Genomic DNA, 22,930 nt, shown 5'->3' on the forward strand with positions numbered 1-22,930 from the left:
TGAAGGAAGTGGCTGGACAGCAGACTGCAGTTCCCCCGGAAGGGGGGAGCACAGAATGTGGCACACCCAGAGGGTGTCCTGGGGGTGATGTGGGTCCTGGAGCACAAGTGACGGCAGCAAGACACCACCAGAAGAAGGTGCACTGGTTAGCAGAGTTAATCCCCGGGACAGCCAGCAGGAAGCTCCACAGCGGTGCGTTGAACCCTGTCACAGTGCCCCTGTGTAGACAAGCCCGTAGGCTGCTAAATCACTTAGGCCTCCCAATGCTGAGTGGAGCAACACCTAAATACATTTAAAAACATCTGTACTTACGTGACACATGGAATATGTAGCTAATTCAGAACTGAAAGTAGGTAATCAGAATCCCAGCTCCACACTTTAATAAAAAGATCATCCTTACTCTCCTCACGTGTACTCTGTTATTGAGATGGAATCTTAAACAGGTTTTCAAAATGTATTTGCAAAAGTTCAGTTCACCTTCAGTTTCCACAGTGGGCTACATCATTAAAAGTTAAACCTGCAGTAAGAAACAAGAGGCTCTGCATTTCGAGGTAATTACTGTATACCTTAGGTGGGCAAACACCTAGTAACTGCAAACACTTAGTAACTTCAATCACCTGAGAAGTGCAATAATTACTTTAAAATATTCTTCTTGGGGGACAGAGCTGCCATTTCTCACACCACTCATGCTGCTGAGAAAAAGCAGAGAAAAATAAACCGAAAATAAGACGTTTTTAATTAGAGCTAAATTATGGGCTGGTGAGAGCTGTAGAGAATTTAAAAATTTACACAAAAGTGAGTTAGGCACTTATGAACCTATGTCTCATTGTAAGTCAATGGAACTTAGGCTCCCAAGTCACTTAGTTGCCTTTGAAAATTTTACCTGAGGTCTTTTATGGCAGGTGTTTTTTCACTGTGCCATCCCAACATGAACCAAGCACCATTCTACATTACAGCTGAGAAAACAGAGCTTAATATCCAATAGCAAGTTTAACATGTGTCACTGATTTCCTTCCCCCAGGATCTAGAACCCCTTTTTGACCTGGTCCATCATGTCTCCACTCTCTCTTCAGCACACACTTCTCCTGTGAAGTCTACAACTGAAACCGAGGTCAGTCTTCAATTTCATGAATAGCTAAAAAAATATTCTCAGAGCCTCCATGATGTGTGCACTGTTCCAATAAGAGCAACTACATGATCTCACAGTTGTTACCCAGGACCTCCCTTCTCCCTAATGCTTGTCATCTTTGTCAATCGGGTTACATTTTAATTATACCCAAGCCTCAATACTTGAAGTTTATCCATGAGTGCATTTCAAGCAGGATCAGGATCTTAGACTGTAAATTCTTTAGAGAAAGGAGATTTTGCTGTCCATAGTCTGTAAGTGATTTAGAAGCCTAAGTCCCATTGAAAGCTAGTGGTGCTTAGTCTCTAAATCACTTAGGCATTTTTGAAAATGCTACCCCATGTATTTCATTTGGCTGTTAAATGCTACAAACAATAGCAATATAAAAAGGAAATGAATTAAAAAAACCCCACCACCCAACAGTCCACCTCTTCCCACACAGAATTAAAAGTCCAGGCAAGCCTACGTGAGCTGTATTTGTTCAAATTCCGTTTCATGTCTCAAAAATGTCACTAAACTTTACAAGCACACTTTAATGTAGGAAAAAGAGAACTAGTTTGCATATAATAATAATAATAATGCAAAGTAGATAAAACACAAAAATAATTTTTGATATTAGAAAAAATTTAGATGACAATTATTTCTCCCAATTTTCATAACTGGAAGTATCAAAATATAACAAAAAGCCAGTTCTTATGAGACTTGTAGCCCAGTTCAAGGGTTCTGGGTTGTTCAGATAAACATCCAAACTTCCAAGAGCTTATCTAACCTGAATCTTTTATGATTTGCTGATTATTACAATGAAATCTCTGAAAACAGAGAGTCCTAAAAAGTAAATATTCCACAACGGGGAAAATGCTTTATCAGGGTAGGAAATGGGACCAATACTGATAAATAAATACTGAAATGGTAATATACAAGACTACAGGCCTTTGGTTACAATTGTTCACAAAGACAGTTGTACGTCCTTTTAAAAACTCAGAAATAGCAGAAGAATCTGTTCCTACCACTTCCAATCTTTGGCAGAATGCAATTAATCAATTTCTGTTTTTATTATGATTAATTATTACTCATTTTCACAGCACTGTAAAGGTGCCTACAGAAGAGGGTGGATGTTGTATTAGTAGATAGACTGACAAACTAGTGGCCCGGAAAAGCAAGAAAATCTGAGGACAATGCACAGTAGGGGAGAGAACCTCGAATCAGCAGGGAGATGGACGGGATGATCTTGTAGGTCTTTTCCATCTCGCACTTCTATGATTCTATGGTTTCAACTGCAATTTGATTAGGACAGGAGAGCTAATGACTCCGCTTTTGCAAAATAGTGCTGTGTAATCACTAACCACAAGCAGCAAAGACCTAATTTAAACTTTCCATCTCCTGCAACACAGTCCCCTCCTAACAGCACACTGGGGTGTTGGTTCAATACTGACTCAGAGGAAAGAGTTTCACCAACTGATTCACTAACACTACTTTCTATAGCATCTATATATTTTGGGGACATCATCCATCCAAGACCAGGCCTTGCTCAACTTGTAAAGTCAGCAAAATCACTGCAGAAAGTAATATAGCTGTAGTGTATAAGTATACAGCTGAACAGTAAATACTACTACTTAGCAGCTGTATAATTCTGAGGCCTGATTCAGCCATGCATTACACCAGTTTTATGTGGACATATTTCCACTGAAACCAATGACTTACAGTGGTGTAAACTAGACCAATCCAGGACTGAGTCAGGCTCATTATTAATTATTATTATTATTATTCTACAACATTGCAAATTACATAAGCTCAGTTGAGGGCTATTCCGCTTTCAACGTGCGTTCCTATAACTCCAGTTCATAGTAATGATCACAAGACATAATCATCATTATAACTTCACTCACTGTTCACTCATTTTTGCGTAGTGCAGAAAAATCATAGATATGTGCACCTATTCTCCTAACTCTGTGTGTGGCTGTCAGTGCATGCATGCATATGTATACTGTATATTTCACAAATGGGGGAAATGAATGAGAGAGTGTAATTAACTTGCTCAAAGTCAAACAAGTCTGTGACATAGGCTCCTGATCGCCAGTCTGCTGCTGTAACCACTAGGCATTGCTCCTTCTCTTTGAAGGCAGTTTCTACTGTGGTCAGACAAATGCTCATAAGAAAAGCATGGGAATTTACAGCCCTGGAAACTATTTATTCTCAGAATAGATACACCAGAAGTAGCCACAGTGCAATCTTCTTTATCCTGTCCAAAGTAATACACCTCACTTCTGACCTCTTTCTAGGGGTGAAAGAGTAGCTCATTTTCCAAATCTGTTCAATCCTTGGTCTCTCTGCTGAGACATCGACAAAGCTTATCAATTATAGATATGGTGGTAATTTTATGACGTGGAAACATGTCCACCAGGAACTAGACTGAGACCAATACATTAATGTCTCACACTGGTCATCAAACAGCTGTCCAGTTGTGACTTTCATTCACTGGCACCAACCCTGGGCGAGATTTGAATGAGTGAATGGCTCCACTGTCATTATTGTAACATTGCTGGGAGCCATACAGCTCCCTAGCAAGTCATTTGTCATATTTTGTATGTGCACCCATGGTAGAAAATTTGGTTTTGAAATGAAGTTGGGAGGTGTTTGGATCTGGTTTAGATCCATCTCTGAGACAAAGCAGAAAACCTAGTCAATCATTTTCTCTGCTAAAATGGTTTTAGGGAAACATTAGAAGGTGAAACTTTCACAGATCAGGAGGAGACGAAATATGTAAGAAAGCAGTAATGGTTCAGAGAAAGATGCTAGAAACTGACCATTTTGTGTGTTATATAATCTGTAACCATAACAGGCTTATTTCAAAACCAGAGTAATTCACAGATGCTTTCCTAATGAGAACTAATGAACGTTTGTTTTCCTTTAAGTATACAGCTGCAATAGCAAGCTTTGCATAAAACATATTAAGCCTTCTTAGTTTTCCTCTCCATTTTATGAGCTAAGGATAGATCATCTAATTTACATAGGTGCTGAACATAAGTGGGTCTGCCACATGCTAAGCACCTCTGAAAATCGAGCCATTAATTCGTACAAAATGGCTGTGATACAACACCAACATGAAAGAAGGAACTAAGGTGAAATCATTTCTCAGTTCTTAAAATAGTTATCACCCTATTTTAAATATATTAGTTAACTCTCAGAACATCATTGGGTAAGAGAGAATTATTTTACTGAGGGATAAAGGCGGGCAAAAGCAGTTTAAGTGACTTGTTCAAAGAAACATAACAAGTCAATAGCAGAGCTGGGAACAAAACCCTGGAGTCCTACCCCCTGATCTTTCTTCTTGACCAGAAGGACAAAGGGATACTTTACTACTGTATACTTAATCACTCGAAACACTTGAAATGTGGAGGTTCAAAGATTCCTCTGCAGTTCTGAAAAGGTCTCTCTTCCTAAGAGTTTCAATTAATCCACTCAAAATCAGAAGATCTTTGACAACAAAAAGAAGAATGGTAAGTATATCTATTGGAATGTGTATGATGAATATGCTTATTATATAAGCAAATTAATCATTTATACAAAATATTATGGACGCATGAGGCTAGGAAGCAGTGCCATTTCTTTCTGATTAACTACTGCTGGTAGTATAATTGGAATATTTACTTAAAAAACAAGTCATAAATTAAAGTTAAAAATAAATGAAAGGAAAAGAAAATTCTATTCCAGGTAAGATTTTATATTTTGCATAAATATTAATGAAAGTTAACTCAAAGAATAAAGGAATGCAGGAATAAAGGATCCTGAGTAACACTGTCAATAGCCCCGACATACTTAGGATTCTAAGTTTTTCAGAAGTACCTACAGGCCAGATTTACAAAGGTATTTAGGCATCTAAAGATGCAGATAGACACCTAGTGGGATTTTCACAAACACCAAAGCAGACTTCAGTGGGATGTAGCTGCCCAACCTTAGGCATTTTGGTAAAACCCACCCTATATAAATCTGCATCTTTAGGCACCTAAATATCTTTGTAAATCTGAAAGTCAATGAGACTTTTTCTCTTAAGGGACTATGGGCCAGATTTTTAAAAGGCATTTTAAAAGGCACCTACAGGGGCAGAAGTCATATAGTGTGATTTTCAAAATCCCACTAGGCATCTATAAAAATTTTTAGGTTAAATATATCTTTAAAAATCTGCCCCAAAATCAAATTTAAAAATGGGACTTAGGAGTCTAAGTCACATAGGCGCTTTTGAAAATTTCACCCCTGGCCTTTAACAAAGTATTTTATTGGGAGTTATTTTAAACAAGTCATTTTCCTTAGTCATCTGATATTAGGACTGGTTGTTTATTTAACATGAGTAGCGTAAAATTTCACTGATTCAAACCTGAAGAGTACTTATTTCCCTTTTAAACAAAAGTAAAAAGGGACTGGAGTGCTTTAATCTTTCATACTGAAAATTTTTTAAATGATACTGTGGGCCAAATTAGGTGGTAAAAATAAACCACAATATTGCTGGCTCCACTTGCATTATCCAAGATGCAGGTTAGTCCAGAAATGTATCCCATGATATAAAGGTGATGAAAACTTCAAACTTTCCTCCTTTGTGAAGTGTTTCTGTCTTATAAATTTAAATTAATTACACCTTGAGGCACCAAATCCAAACAGATTATTCCCAAATCTGTTATCCTTATTTACAAGTTAACTATAAAAAAGAATAAATAAGTATGATTTAAACAAGAATAAAATGCTTAAATCAGCTTTAAATTCAAGAAAGGTAAAGTTGTGCTTTGGTAAGTCCTGTCTGCAGGTTGTCAGGCATTTCAAATAGCTTGGGATGTGGTTAGATGTGTTCTTTCAGATTTAATTATCATATTAAACAACTGGTAATGAGAAAAGGGGACAGAAGCTGCTTTGCTATGTGGACTTCAATAAGATCAAAAGAGTTCTTTTGGAATGCACACTAAACACAAAGGAAGTATAGTTATATGTATCATTTTAACAATGAGCTTGTCTTCAGCAACCTGCTGGAAGAAAAAAGCAGCACGAATAACTGACAAGTGGGAAGGGGATAAAAGCCACAGGACTGCTAGTGCTTAGCATTTTAAACCTCTAGGTCCTGGTCCTGTGAAGGGCTGAACTCCTATGGGCTTCAGTAAGAGTTGTGTTTCAGAGGGGTACCCATGTTAGTCTGTTTCAGCAAAAACAATGAGGAGTCTTGTGGCACCTTAACGACTAACAAATTTATTAGAGCATAAGCTTTTGTGGGCTATGACCCACTTCTTCAGATGGGTCATAGCCCATGAAAGCTGATGCTTTAATAAATTTGTTAGTCTTTAAGGTGCCACAAGACGCCTCGATGTTTTAGTAAGAGTTTTGGGCACTCAGCCCTTGTCGGATGGAGCCCAGTGTATGAATCACTAAGATTCCTTGAAGCCAGTTCTATATTCTTCTGCAGAAGATCAGTTTTCATACAGTTTACTGTTTGTCGGTTTTTAGGGTGAAACTTCCCAGTACCAGTCCAAATATTGCCAACTCCAAACAGACGGACATCGCAAAGAAGGCCCACAAAATCAGAAGGCTGGATTAAAAAATCATGAGAATTTAAAAAACATCAGTGGAACTATACCAGTGTACACCAGCTGAGGACTGGGCACAATAAGAGTTACTTGTATCCTAAAACAAGAGAACATGGCCAAAAGACTGCAAACCCTTATAACTTCTCAAAAGCTGGGACACATCATGATACAGCAAAAGGCTACATAATGGAGTTTAAGATAAATGATGGGTACTGACCTACAAGCTCTCCTCACCCATTCTGTAGATGAACCTTGACAAAATAGTCAGCTGAGGCCCAGGCCAACACCACATCACTTTTTATCTACAGTGGCAATGAGAGGGGTTTTTTGGCCTCATAAGCAGCTGTCAAACAGGGGAGAATCTCGCATGATGGCATCATGTTCCCTCCTGTGGATGTGGATGAGGTAACTGTAACATTAAATTTTCTAAAAAGAAAAGGAGTACTTGTGGCACCTTAGAGACTAACCAATTTATTTGAGCATAAGCTTTTGTGAGCTACAGCTCACTTCATCGGATGCATGCTGTGGAAAGTGTAGAAGATCTTTTTATGCACACAAAGCATGAAAAAATACCTCTCCCCACCCCACTCTCCTGCTGGTAATAGCTTATCTAAGGTGATCACTCTCCTTACAATGTATATGATAATCAAGTTGGGCCATTTCCAGCACCACAAATCGTGTGTGTGTGTGTGTGTGTGTGTGTGTGTGTGTGTGTGTGTGTGTGTGTGTGTGTGTGTGTGTGTGTGTGTGTGTGTGTGTGTGTGAGAGAGAGAGAGAGAGAGAGAGAGAGAGAGAAAACCTGGATTTGTGCTGGAAATGGCCCAACTTGATTATCATACACATTGTCAGGAGAGTGATCACTTTAGATAAGCTATTACCAGCAGGAGAGTGGGGTGGGGGGAGGTATTTTTTCATGCTTTGTGTGTATAAAAAGATCTTCTACACTTTTCACAGTATGCATCCAATGAAGTGAGCTGTAGCTCACGAAAGCTTATGCTCAAATAAATTGGTTAATCTCTAAGGTGCCACAAGTACTCCTTTTCTTTTTGCGAATCCAGACTAACACGGCTGTTACTCTGAAACCTGTCATTAAATTTTCTGCAGTCCAGCAGAAGATTCTCCTTAGGGAAAGTGCTTAGATACTAGGGTGATTGATGCTATAGAGAAATGTGTGAGTGAGTGACAGACAGAGAGAGAAGGTCGTTCTGTATTTGCTCTGGAGCAGAGTGGGGTTGAGTAGAGGTGGGGAAGAGTCTTTCCTTGAGTGATGGTGGGATGTTGAATTCAGGTGAGGTATGGGGAGACCTAGGAGCTAAAAATCTTCGATCATAGAGAGTCTGCCCTTCTGAGATGGTTTGTGGAGAGGGCTCAGAGTAATGGAGATGGTCATTGCACAGCAAAGGAGGTTGAATCTTTTCAGAAATAAACATAATTTTGGGTCAGATTTTCAAGACAGCTCCCATTTAGGAACCTAAGTAAGGGCTAGATTTTAAAAAGTGCTCAGCACCCAGCAGCTCCCATTGGGACACTTAGGACCAGATTTTCAAAAGCATTCAACTCTGTAAGCACTTTTAAAAATCTGGCCATTTGTTCCAGTGCCTAAATGAGAGCCAAATTATTTTGAGAATTAGTGTGGATGCTAAGCACTTCTGAAAACCTGAGCCTTGGTTCATATTTTGGAAGCTACACTCGAAGTGAAAGTGCTATGAGATGTTCCAAGGGGCTATTGCCCTGGGAGGGGCTGTTATTCTTTCCCTGGTCAAGGTGGTGAATATTTCAGATTATTTTTTTCCTCCGAGTAACTATTCAGAAAGAAAGCTTCAGAAAGCTCTAAGTGAAAAATCACAGGCTGTACTTACCCAAACTGCCAGGTTTTGTGTCTGAACAAAGTTCAAAGAGGGGAGAAAGCTACAAATTTCACTAACCAGCTCTCAGTACCTCAGCATGTAGGATAGGATAGTGCAAAGTGCTCAGCCTGGTAATCGTTAGTGTTCTCGTTGGAGTTTGTTGAAACACTAGCTGAAACAGCTAATTTGGTTAAATATGGTGGGACTAGTTCTAATCCCCACCCACGCATCGGCAGAGAAGAGAAAGAACATCTTATTCTTAGAGAGGGCTCTGATTATAGATCAACAATACCAAACCCAAGTGTTCAAATTCTGACCTTAAACCATCAAGTGCCTGCGGATCAGCTATTCAAATAAACAAACAATAAACAAGAGACCGTACAGGCTAGACTCTCAGCTAGCGTAAACTGGCATAGCTCCCTTGACTGCCCTGGAGCTCTGCTGATTCACAGCAGCTGACAATGTGGCCCACAATATATGGGGCTTTTACTTCCAGGAGCTACTTGATCAGGTTCACTCAGCCTGAGGAAGAAATAAAGAACATGTCCCTTGGTAGCCTTATCCTATAGATATTGCCTTTTCTTTTCAGGCCCTTTCATTAGCAGCTGCCTACAGTCATCCAGGGTCCAGTGGGATCCAGCAGTTCATTCTCAAACTACTCAGATCTGAGGGAGAGACTCTCCCGGGTCATAGCTTCCCTGGAGTCCATCGTCCTGTTCCACTTTCTAGTTCTTTATTAGGGACACAAGGACTTGGGCGTATAAGGACCACAACAGTCCTCCTTCTATCTTCTGCTGCACTTAAGGGATTATTGTGAATCAGGCCCTGTAGTGATAAGTGCAACTAAGAAATTTAGAGGTCTCACCCTCGCTTTCCTTCCATAAGCTTTTACCATATTTTGTTACACTCATTTTATCAGTTTATTGCTTATTCTGTTTTAACTTCTTTCTTAATAGAACTATGACATATTTCACGTTTCCCTAATCCTTAGCATTTCTTCCCTGTTACTGTTTCAGATATTAATCCACCTGTTTACTTTCCACTTTAACACATCTGCTGTTCTCCTCCCTTTGCCCTGTGTTTGTCTTTTCCTTTACAGCCTGTTTCTAAAGCATGCCTTTTGGTCAAAACTGCATTTGCTATTTCCAGCACAGGTTATTAAAATAATGTTTGCTTCATATAAATCGCTCTGATAGTTTGGATTACCTTACTGGAATATTAGCACCGTAATGCCTTAATAGCATGAGCAACAGACTATGACTCAAGACTCTCGGGCTTTATTCCCAACTCTTCATTTTAGTATTTATTTTTGTATTGTTATAATGCCTAAAAGCCCCAGTAACAGGCCCCCATCATGCTAGACACTGTACAAACACAGAACAAAAAGATGGTCCCTGCCCCAAACAGCTTACAAGCTAAATAACTCCGGTATTTGTATTGCAGTAGCACCTAAAGGTGCTACACAAACTCACAGGAAATGACAGCCTGAAGAGCTCGATCTAAACTGAGGCAGGATGCAACAAATGAGTGTGAAAAATGAGAAGTGGGGAGAGAGTATTAGAATAATGAAGATCAGATAAGACTGGTACATAGGCTGGCTATTGCACGACGTGCAGTTCCCTGATGATTCCAAGCATCTCACTGTATGCATGCGTGTTTGCCCTTTTTATGTTAAAAGTAAAAACAGCTATTGCCAGCTGATACCCAACCAAACCATGTTTGATTGGCTGATTTCTTGTAGCAACAGTAGGGATTGAAGAGACATTTGAAGGAGGGGAGGATATATTTGAAGGTAATATGGACCCTGGGAATACCTAGGATTCCAGAGTTCATTCTGTATTAATACCTATAGCATATTACTACGTATAGTACTGCACACATACTTTCTAAACTAATAGTTTATTACACAGTAGCAAAATTTTCTATAAATTGGTTTTATGGAGAACATCCCTACTCATTGACTAACCAGATTAACACTTAAATTCAGAAAAAAACTCCACTTTCACATGGTTTGATTTACAAGAGACTTTGTTAGAAAGACCCTGTGCTGAAAGCATCGTGTTCACCCTTTAGACACCATAAAAAACACATACTTAATCTCCTTGAGACAAACATTGCCCTTTGTTACAAGTGGATTTAAGGTTAGTAACTTTTAGGCCAAGTACTAGACATGTTCTGTTATTTCACATTTGCAACACAGACTTCTAAAAATCTCTTTGACCCAATGATTAAGGCCTACATAAGGGACTTGTGATTTTGGGTGTCTCAATATTTGACTGCCCAATTTGTGACACCTTGAAGAGGCCTTGATTTTCAGAGGATGGATGCTCAAGCACTTTCTGAGGATCAGGCTCCTTTAAGATGTCTCAAGTTGCACGCCCAAAAACTAAGGCATCCAGAAATCATCAGTTACTTTTGAAAATTTAAGCCTAAATCTCTTTTTTTCTCCAAAACCACTGCTTTGTTTGCTTATAGTAACTAAGTTATGCGTGGATACAGTTTTGAAGAGTACTTATAAAGAGGACTTTGGCCTGAATACGTTTTCCCTGATTAAATATCTACCATAAGTTCCAGGCAACATTAAACACAATTTGTATTCAACTTTTTGATTATGTTCATTTTCAACATTTTGAGTTTGGCAAACTCTCCTGTCATAACATAGCCATCTGAGGGAATACAACATTTCAGATACTGAGTCAGAATTTGACTTGGAGGGGTAATTAGTCTTTGTTACCTCTCAAATCACAAGCAGAGCGGAAATAAATGTATGGCATCAACCCTAACTCCTACAACTTACGGTGAAGTCTTGGTCACTTTTCAGCTCTGAAGTAAAAAAACGCTAGGTTAGGCTATAGCATATGATACATAACACGTGAAACACTGAAAGCATCATTCCTAGGGATACAAACACTGCCTGTATACCCCCTCAGCTCTTGACTACCAACATTATTTTGAGGTAGCATACATCTCCCACAGTACGATGTTGCAGAAGTGGAAGCCAGGTTAAAGACAAGTGCAAGCCTTAGAAGGGGGAGCTTTACAGCGAGGTGGAGACTACGAAACAACTTTAGTGATGCTCATGCAATCCAGTAAAGGAAGTGAGGTAGAAACACATGCAGTACCTTGTGATCTCAGAGTCAGGGAGCAGGCCTATGTGGTAGTGGGGATAGGGAGCTGTAAGAAGGAAGCTTTTGTCACACTCGACAGGGGAATAGTGCCTAGGAGAAGGTGCTTTATCACACAGTTTGTTCACAGTGCTGTAAACAGGTTCAGGAGGCCTGGTGGTACAGAGACAAGAGTAAAAAATTAGATGTGTAGTAATGTGCAAGAACATACAGATTATGCAACGATCAGAATGTAAAAGCATGCAACAAAAACCTATCAAATTTTCAGGAGAACTTTTGGTCAGTACAATGTGCTGTTAAGTCAGAAATTAGAACTTGATTAAACAGTGTCATTGCATACAAGACTGTTGTATAGAAGGATGAAGGTAATATACTTGTACCACAAAATTGTCTCATTTTCTGTGGCTCTGACTGAAAGGGCCACGTCCTACCTTCTGAAGCTCACTGATGTATTTTCCCAATGGATCTGTTCTTTATATATATAAAAAACAACACACACACACACAACTTTCTGTCCCCCATCAGTAAAGTGTTGCATCCATACCCACTATGGTAGAAGAAAGTATGTGGGCCCAAGTCTATTATTCAGCAAAATATACTTATCTTCTTTTCCTTAAATTTACAGATGAATCACAATTTTTGCCTGAAAACATCACACCCATGGACTTCAGAACGTGACAGCTTCCAGATGGAACTATGGTCAAGATGTGTCAACACAGGTCACCTTTGACACATACAGACACACACATCATAATGTGCTGTTAAGCAATGTATACAGTTATTGTGATGAGCTATGTGTACTGTATTCAGACTCAATAACAGTGTGGCTTGAACTGTCAAAACCACTAAATTAATGACAACATCCTTTGAAGCTAGTATGTCATCAAGAGCCTGATCCTGCAACTACGAAGCCTCAGAACAGTGATGAATTTTACTATGTACATGCTACAACCTTGTAGGCACAGGGTATGAAAGTTGCCCAGAGGGACAGCTGTCCTAGTGGAAGCATTCACACTTAGGGGAAGGCAACACTTCCGCTGCTCCTATGGGACATCTGCCAGCCAAGGTTCCACTGGAGCTTGCCAGCAAAGGACTCTCAGAAAATGCACTGATTCAGTGCATCCACACGTGCCTTGGCTCTTCTCCCTGCTCCACTTTGTGGGCTCCACTAGTCAGCTATTGGCCTGCTGACAGAATGGTGATTGCAGGAGGCTTGTATACTAAACCCAGACTTTGAGAATACAACAAACTGCTCAGTGCTTTTATCCCAGGTTCTGCCAGCAGACCCACTGTATGAAACATTAATACCTGACCTATACAGAGTAAAATATGGGAGCTCTAAAATTGAATAGTGAAACTTTTTAAAGAAACCTCTTGAAGTCATCAACAAACCCTGCAGACTCAAAAACTTGCTAATGAAGTTTCCAGTTCTTCTTGTAACACCATGAAGCACTTACAGCATGATTCTTTTGCCATTATTTTGCACAGGTACCAGAATCTCAGGATAGCAGTGTATGCTCTGTTATAAAATCCCATATGCAGAGCTCTCTACATCATAAATCGCTACATACATCATCACTCGCAAAATCTTGGCAATTTACACAGAACAGAATTCCACTTTCCCCTTGGTTTTCAGGGGATTGATATTTTCTTATTACAAATATTTGGCTTACTCAATATGAAAAATTACTTTCTAAACAAATCCGCATTTGAGTTGAGTACTCTTATGCCAAGTTTAGCCCAATGAAAAATTTACAATGCTAATTTAAAATGGAAGGAGATAAAATACTTAAACAGCAAATTTGGCAGTTATGAAAATTATCAAACATTTAGTCTATCCCCGTGTTTCTCAAACTTTTGTACTGGTGACTCCTTTCACACAGCAAACCTATGAGTGCGACCCCCCTTATAAATTAAAAACACTTTTTTTGTATTTAACACTATTATAAACGCTGGAGACCACGCAGGGTTTGGGGGTGGAGGCTGACAGCTTGCAACCCCCCATGTAATAACCTTGTGATGATCCCCAGTTCGAGAATCCCTGTTCTATCCCTTTGGAAATGTTCTTAAGGAAACAAAGGGTTTTTATGCTCTATATGTTTCACAAAAAGTTTTCTGGATGGGTATTTTAATTAACCTACTACATTAATTACTGTACTGTCTGAAATAGTAATAATCCAGAGATAGCACATCTGATATTTTGGTGTCATTTTAGATCATCATACAGCCTTCCATTCCTTCAAAATTGATTTTTTTTTTGCAGGGCAATGTATTCTAAAAAAGCACAAATATCCAATTCATACAGTGTGTAATATTGATTATGAAGGGATTTTGCTTCTGGAAAAGAAAGGTGACAAGGAACCAGAGTTCCCTGTGACTTAAAACACCAACATAGTCATGATCAAGTTGGTGACTGAATAAAACAACTGAGAACTTGTAAATTCTCATCTTCACTTCAAGTAATAGATGAAGTAGGAGTGCTACTGTTTCGGGACACCTGACTGGAATATATATGTATAGCATTAATGATTTTTATTTCCAGAAATAACTTTATGCCTGACCTTCCAACCAGAGATAAGTTTAAATGTAACATGCAAAAGAAACAAACATACACAAGTCTTGTGAATACATTGTAATAATCTAATTACACTGAAATCATAAAAGTAGGGGACCATCGCTTCTTTCTTTGGGTCAAACATCATGCCATGCAGACAAGGAGGAGAGCTGTGGTGAATGCTATGTTACTCGATAGTAGCAAACCATTACAGTAAAGCACAGTGAAGATAAACATTCAGTGCAAGTCCATCTACCTAAACACATAAATTACACTCATCACCAGATATGTGAACGAACACAGTCACTCCCATACAGCCCTATAGAAATGAGTCCCATCTTGTAAACCAAGCAATTTAAAATGTTAGTATTCTTCACTCTGACAAAGTCTCCTAAGTCCCACTGGAGTGGCAGCATAGCAGAAAACTGGAATTTGCTTTAATGAACATTTTCAAATAAATGTAACACTATTAAAAATGCTCAGTTCACAGCACTGGAATATTAAGTCCTTTATTTACAGGTTTAACACAAACAGTGACACTGAGTAGGCCCACAATATTCCACTAATAATCCTGACTTGGAGACACAAGTTTTACGGGCAGAAGGGGAGTCCCGTTTCCTTGCCCCTTCAATTCTTGTCCATCCTACTGAGCATAAATCAGGACATCAGTTAATTCATTGTGATGTCCTCTATTAACTGACCTGAGACTATTATAACCACCATCGAATGGTAGAGCCTTGTAGTTACCAGGAACCTAGGTTGAACTGGTTATCTAGATCCCATGGTGTCATTCAGACTTGTCATTTCTGAACATTAATAACATTTCAATTGCATAACTGGGCCCTAGCTGCATGATATTTGCTTTGAAAGGACTAGTGCAAGAACTTAGAAGAAAAGTCATACTAATGGGTCAGAGTTCTGAATGTGCCAGTCTAGACTTATATTTACACCAACATATCCCAAGTAAATAAAAATTAAGAGTTAAAAACAGAACATTAAACTTAGGATAAATTAGGGGTCTATAATGCAAACTAGATACATTAAAATATGTCACTGTGCAGATAAACAAGCATATGAGGACATCGAAATGCAGGCGTACTCAACAGGTGGATCACAGGCCAAATCTGGACCACCAGGTGCTTTTGAACAGTCCCCAAAATCTTTGTATTTATTTTTATCATTACTGTTATTATTTTTTTATTATTTTCTCTGGAGTCTGGACCTTGATTACAACTTGACCAAGAAATTTGGATCTTGACAAAAAATAACTGATTACCCCTGTCCTGATGTCGTCTTCTTCTAGACCAGTAGCTCTCAAACTTTTTATATTATGAACCATTTCCTGTGACAGACATCCTCTTATCTTATCTCCTGATCCAACATCTTTCCTGTGACACTTATAATATATGGCTACATGAAGAAAAAAGTAATATTAGGAGAATTAAGGAGACTACTTACACCTACACTGAATGGTTCTTCTAACACAGGTAAGCATTTGTTAGCTTCCCTAGCCCCTAGTACTATTTCACAAGGGTTAGTCAGCCTCTGTTAATTTAACGTTGTAGACCCCTCTTCTCCAATCCTATGACAGGGAGACAGACTGTCATCTGTTGTAGGATGCAAGTAAGGGAACATACAATAAGATGGCTTTTTAGAACTGGTTTGCAATGTGCCATTCTGTAAAATAAAGTCAAGGAAGTTTAACTGTTCTTCCGGAATAAAAAAAAATAGAGAGGCAGACTGAAAACAAAGACTTATGAAGCATTTTCATAAAATGAGTTTAAGCATGTGCCGTGATTTATTCAAAAGCATTAGCAAAACATACAAGATAGATGAAAGAAAAGGAGTACTTGTGGCACCTTAGAGACTAACCAATTTATTTGAGCATAAGCTTTCGTGAGCTACAGCTCACTTCATCGGATGCATACTGTGGAAAGTGTAGAAGATCTTTTATACACAGAGACCATGAAACAATACCTCCTCCCATCCCACTCTCTTGCTGGTAATAGCTTATCTAAAGTGATCACTCTCCTTACAATGTGTATGATAATCAAGTTGGGCCATTTCCAGCACAAATCCAAGTTTAACCAGAACGTCTGGGGGGGGGGGGGTAGGAAAAAACAAGGGGAAATAGGCTACCTTGCATAATGACTTAGCCACTCCCAGTCTCTATTTAAGCCTAAATTAATAGTATCCAACTTGCAAATGAATTCCAATTCAGCAGTTTCTCGCTGGAGTCTGGATTTGAAGTTTTGAATTTGGATTTGAAGCAGGAGAGTGAGTTTGCGGGGGGGGGGTGAGAAAACCTGGATTTGTGCTGGAAATGGCCCACCTTGATTATTATGCACATTGTAGGGAGAGTGGTCACTTTGGATGAGCTATTACCAGCAGGAGAGTGAGTTTGTGTGTGTGTGTTTGGGGGAGGGGTGAGAAAACCTGGATTTGTGCTGGAAATGGCCCACCTTGATTTTCATACACATTGTAAGGAGAGTGGTCACTTTGGATAAGCTATTACCAGCAGGAGAGTGAGTTTGTGTGTGTGGTTTTTGGAAAGGGGGGGGTGGGGGGTGAGAAAACTTGGATTTGTGCTGGAAATGGCCCAACTTGATGATCACTTTAGATAAGCTATTACCAGCAGGAGAGTGGGGTGGGAGGAGGTATTGTTTCATGGTCTCTGTGTATATAATGTCTTCTGCAGTTTCCACAGTATGCATCCGATGAAGTGAGCTGTAGCTCACGAAAGCTTATGCTCAAATAAATTGGTTAGTCTCTAAGGTGCCACAAGTACTCCTTTTCTTTTTGCGAATACAGACTAACACGGCTGTTACTCTGATACAAGATAGATGTACACTTGATCATGATTAACACAAATACAACACAATTTTTATACTATTGAATAAATAAACTACATGAGGAAAGCAAAAACCAAACATTATGAGATGCATTTTCATCAAAGATTTACAACCTATCCGGAAAAATGATCCCTCACTCTCACAGATCTTAGGAGACAGACCAGTCCTCGCTTACATACAGCCCCACAACCTGAAGCAAATACTCTCCAGCAACCACACACCACACAACAAAAACACTAACCCAGAAATCTATCCTTGCAACAAAGCCTGATGCCAACTCTGTCCACATATTTATTAAAGTGACATCATCATGGGACCTAATCACATTAGCCATGCCATCAGGGGCTCGTTCACCTGCACATCTACCAATGTGATATATGCCGTCATGTGCCAGCAATGCCCCTCTGCCATGTACATTGGCCAAACCGGACAGTCTCTACGCAAAAGAGTAAATGGACACAAATCTGACATCAGGAATCATAACATTCAAAAACCGGTAGGACAACACTTCAACCTCTCTGGCTACTCAGTAAAAGATTTAAGGGTTGCAATTTTGCAACAGAAAAGCTTCAAAAACAGACTCCAAGGAGAAACTGCTGAGCTTGAATTAATATGCAAAGTAGATACCATTAACTTGGGTTTGAACAGAGACTGGGCGTGGCTGGGTCTTACACATGTGGAATCTATTTCCACATGTTAAGTATCCTCACACCTTCTTGTCAACTGTCTAAATGGGCCATCTTGATTATCACTACAAAAGTTTTTTTTCTCCTGCTGATAATAGCTCATCTTAAGTAATTAGCCTCTTACAGTTTGTATGGCAACTTCCACCTTCTCTGTATGTATTGTGGCAAAATACATTGTTCGCCTCAGTAGGCTCAGTCTTTTTTAGCTTTGGAGACTCAGGTTTGGGGCAAGGCGAATCCCTATAGGTGGCACAGGGTCCTGCTACTCCTCTCCTCAGTCAGTCCCTTGTGCTTGTTTTCCTTCCCTTCTGGGGAGCAAGTGCAGCCTCCCTACTGGGAAGGTCTAGTGTCTTGCTGCAAACAGCCTACCGGCAACTTCCCAGCTCCTCTCACTCCCTCACTCTCCCCCTCCTACCACCCAGGGGAGGGTTTAAAAAGGTCCCAAGTAGTTGGAGTGAGCTGCACCTAATTGGTTCCCTAGCAACCCATTTTCCAGCTGAACCTTATTGCCTCATAGTTCTCTCTCCTCAGTGGATAGGGAGGGGCTTTTTAATCCCCTGGGACTAATTACTACCCCCCTTTTGTAGCTGTTTGTCCTGGGTTTACCACATATCCCCCCCCCTGCCCAACACTACGGGGCTGGGCTACTTGGGTCGGCAAACAGTGCACTCTCGACAGGCCATCCGCATTGCCATGTTGGATTCCAGACCTATGTTGTACTCTGAAGTGGAAGGGTTGAAGCGACAGGAACCATCTCGTCACTCTGGCATTTTTGTCTTTATTTTGGTGCATCCACTGCAGAGGGGCATGGTCCGTGACAAGGGTAAACCTCTGTCCCAGTAGATAGTAGCGGAGGCTTTCTATGGCCCGTTTTACCACCAGGCATTCTTTTTCGACAACGGCGTATTTCCGTTCCCTAGGCAGGAGCTTCCTACTGAGGAAGAGGATGGGGTGTTCGTCATCCCCGACCATTTGTGAAAGTACCGCCCCCAACCCTACATCAGAGGCGTTGGTTTGTAGGATAAACTCCTTCCCCGAGTCTGGGGCCACGAGTATGGGGTCAGTGCAGAGGGCCGTCTGTAGATCTGAAAAAGCGTCTTCAGCTGCAGTCATCCATCTTACTGTGTCTGGGCCCCGAGCTTTCGTTAGGTCTGTTAATGGGCATGCCCTGGTGGGAAAGTGGGGAATGAACTGTCTATAGTACCCCACTAGTCCCAGGAATGCCCTGACCTGTTTTTTTCAGAGTGGTCGGGGCCACTTCTGTATAGCTTCTAACTTGTTGAGTTGGGGCCTTCCCATGCCCCTCCCCACTATATACCCGAGGTATTTGGCTTCAGCTAACCCGAGCGAACAGTTGGAGGGGTTTGCCATCAGCCCCGCCTTCCTCAGGGTATCCAGCACTGCCTCCACCTTCTCCAAGTGTGTCTCCCAGTTGGGGCTATATATGATAACGTCGTTGAGATAGACTGCTGCATACTTGCCATGCGGTCGCAACAGTTTTTCCATGAGCCTCTGGAAAGTAGCGGGCGCCCCATGCAATCCAAATGGGAGGACGGTGTACTGATATAGTTCCTCTGGAGTTGCAAAGGCCATCTTCTCTTTGTCGGCCTTGGCCAGGGGGATCTGCCAATAGCCTTTGGTCAGGTCAAGGGTAGACATAAACCGTGCTTTTCCCAATCTGTCAGTTAGCTCATCTATCTGGGGTATAGGGTACACATCAAACTGGGACACCTCATTCAGCTTTCGGAAGTCATTGCAGAACCTCACGCTGCCATCCGGCTTAGGCACTAAAACCACTGGACTTGACCATTGGCTCTGAGATTATTGAATGACTCCTAAAGGCCAGCATTTTCCTGACCTCTGTCCTGATCTCCTCTCTTTTGGCCTCCGGGATCCGATATGGCTTGACATTCACCTTCACTCCAGGCTCTGTGAGGATGTGATGGTGAACCTCAATAGTCCTGCCTGGCTTTTCTAAGAACACGTCCTGGTTGCATTTAATCAGGCTGATCACTTCAGATCATTGCTCTGGAGTCAACTCCAAGGATATTCCCACTTGGTCGGGCTGGTTGCTTTTAGGGGATGATGCCCCTAGCGCAACCACATGTGCTTCTCTATCCTGCCATGGTTTCAGCAGGTTTATATGGTAGATCTACTCCAGCTTCCGGTGACCCAGCTGTCGGACCTTATAGTCGACTTCTCCTATGGCTTCTATTAATCTCATATGGCCCCTGCCACCTGGCCAGGAGCTTGCTCTCTGCCGTGGGTATGAGCACCATTACCCGGTCTCCCACCTGGAACTTCCACGTCGTTGCTTGGCGATTGTAGTATGTCCGTTGGGCCCCTTGGGCCTTCTCCAGGTGTTCGCGCACAAGAGGGGCAGCTTGGGCTATCCTGTCTTTCATTTGCAATACATGTTCAACGATGTTTCTCCCTGTGTTCGGCTGTTCTTCCCAGCCCTCTTTGGCCATGTCCAATATGCCCCTGGGGTGGCGACCATATAACAGCTTGAAGGGGAGAATCCAGTAGAAGCTTGGGGAACCTCCCGTACAGCAAACAGCAAGTAAGGCAGCAGGGAGCCCCAGTCTTTCCCGTCGCAACTAACCACTTTCCGTAGCATGTTCTTCAATGTTCTATTGAAGCATTCAACAAGACCACCAGTCTGAGGATGATAGACTGATGTCCTGAGGGTCCATATATGGAGCATTGTACATAGGTCCTTCATTAACTTAGACACAAAAAGGGAGTCCCTTTGTCCGTCAGAATCTCTTTAGGTATCCCTACTCTGGAAAAAATCTGAACTAATTCTTTGGCTATGGTCTTGGACATGGTGTTCCGTAGGGGTAAGGCCTCGGGATATTGGGTGGCATAATCTAGTACTAGCAGAATGTACTGATGACCCCAGGCTGACTTCTCCAGTGGCCCTACTAGATCCATAGCTATTCGCTCGAATGGGATTTCAATAATTGGTAGAGGTATCAAAGGGGCCCTTAGGTGTGGTCTGGGCCCATGTAACCGACATTCTGGACAGGAGGTACAATATCGCTGGACAGCCACATAAATGCCAGGCCAAAAAAACCTCTGCAGAATCCGATCAAGGGTCTTATCTACCCCTAGATGGCCCCCAAACAGATGGCTGTGAGCCACATCCATCACACCCCTCTGATGCTTCTGTGGGACCAAGAGTTGTTCTACGACTTGCTCTTGGGACCTGGACTACTCTGCATAGCTGATCACCCTTAATCACATAATATGGCCTTGGGCCCTTGACTCACCCCTCCACGGGGACCCCATTTACCTCAACTACTTCTTTACGAATATTGCTGTGTATTGGCTCATTGGCCTGATCCTGACCAAAATTCCCAAGTGAGGTCCCCATTTGTCCAAACTCAGGGGAATCTACCTCTGTCTCCCCCTCGGGAAAAAACCCCGTGGAATAAGGTCTGGCTATTGGGTCGTTGATCTCCTGCCCCGCCCCGCTGTCCGTTGAGCCACCTCTTTCCCCTACAAGTGTAGATTTCTGGTACTGGGTCAAGATCCTCGTTCCCCTCCTTTTATCCGCCCTCCGTTCCCTCCGAGTCTTCCGGGGCTTTCCCGGAGGGGAGAACAAATCCTGGCCAAATTCATGGAAGGCCGGGGTGGGGGGGTGGGGGGGTTATCTATCTGGGCCACCCCCGGGGTCCCGGGTTCACTATTTTCTTCCACCTTCTCCCCAGGGAGCAGGCTATCAAACCCCGGGAAGTCTCATCCGATAAGGACTGGGTAGGGCAGTTTCGGAACTACTTCCACCGTCACCTTAGTGGGGTTTCCGAGAACTTCTATTTTTACAGGGATGGTCGGGTAATAACTGACATCCCCATGCACACAGGATATTCCTGAGCGTTTGGCCCAGGATAGTTGGTCCTGCCCGACCAGCTTTCCCAAGACCAGCGTGATTGCACTTCCCGAGTCTACTAACGCGATGGTCTCTATACCATTCATCTTAACGGGTCCAGTGTATCTATGAGGGACCATCGCAACCCCTACTAGACTTATTAGATCACATGGTCCCCCTTTATCTCCCAGTTCACATTGCATGGGCTCTTCTAGATTTGGGCATTGGGCAGTGATATGCCCCAATTTGCCACATGCATAACATCGGTACCCCGCTCAGGGCAGCCCCCGAATTTTTCAGGCTACTGGGCTTTATCCCCTGAGCCTTTCTCCTCCCGTCCTCAAGTCTCCCCGGGACCTCTGGCTGCTCTTCAGCCTCCTTCGTCCCCTCCATAGTCTGGCCTGTTGCTAGGGCAAACCGGGGCCTTGGCGCAGAGACTTGTCTCCGATGCTGGCGCCTTCCTTCCCCGATGGATCCGTGAAAGTTCTTGGGCTGCTAGGTGTCTCTCTATGAGGGCAACTAGTTCATCATAGGAGGAGGGATCGTTTTGGCGGACCCACCCCTGTATGTCCGGCAGCAACCTCCTCATGTACCTGTCCAACACGAGGATTTCCACCATCTTCTCCGGCCCATGGGTCTCAGGTCGGAGCCACTTCCGGGCAAGGTGGATTAAATCAAATAGCTGGGACCTCGGTGGTTTGCTGTCCCAGTATTTCCACTCATGGAAGCGCTGGGCCCATATGGCTGACATCACACCTGACCTTGCCAGGAATTCCGCCTTCAGCTGGGGGTAATCCACAGCTGTCTCTGTGGTTATGTTGAAATAGGCCTTCTGGGGCTCCCCACACAGAAATGGAGCCAGGATACCTGCCCACTGGTCTTGGGGCCAGGCCTCCCGCAGTGCCATCCTCTCGAAGGTGAGGAGATATGCCTCTATATCATCGTCCTTAGTCATCTTCTGTAAATAGCTGCTTGCCCACAGCGGCCAGATCCCCTGGGACCCGTGCGTCAGCATGGTCAGGGCTTTTAACTGGTTCACTACTTTATTCAGGGTGGCTCGATCTTGGGCTGCCTGGTTCATCATTGGTTCGTCTCCTGTTGGACGCGTACTGACTCTTGCTGGGCAAGCATCTGCATCCTGGTAGCCTCTTGTTGGGCAGCAGTGGCCTGTACCAATGCCTTCACTACATCCTTCATTTTTTTGTGTGTGTGATTCACCCTGCCCTGAGATGGCTTGCCACAGAGCCTTACTCACTCACCACATCCCACTTCTCACACCACGTGTGGCAAAATACCTTGTTC

General features: G+C 42.2%; 1 protein-coding gene across 22 annotated transcripts in view; it reads right to left on the bottom strand.

The window, feature by feature from the left end:
- The window catches only part of DLG2 (discs large MAGUK scaffold protein 2), a 1,447,004-nt gene that overhangs the window by 335,759 nt on the left and 1,088,315 nt on the right, over positions 1-22,930 (bottom strand). For 18 of the 22 annotated variants that reach the window (XM_074956046.1, XM_074955852.1, XM_074955843.1 and 15 more), the window contains one exon: positions 11,660-11,815. The exons of the other annotated variants lie outside the window; for them this stretch is intronic. In XM_074956046.1, coding sequence (XP_074812147.1) covers positions 11,660-11,815 — 156 coding nt within the window. The remainder of the gene's footprint in view (positions 1-11,659; positions 11,816-22,930) is intronic. 22 annotated transcript variants of the gene reach the window in all.

Source organism: Natator depressus, chromosome 1, assembly GCF_965152275.1.
Source record: "Natator depressus isolate rNatDep1 chromosome 1, rNatDep2.hap1, whole genome shotgun sequence".
Taxonomy (NCBI): Eukaryota; Metazoa; Chordata; order Testudines; family Cheloniidae; genus Natator; species Natator depressus.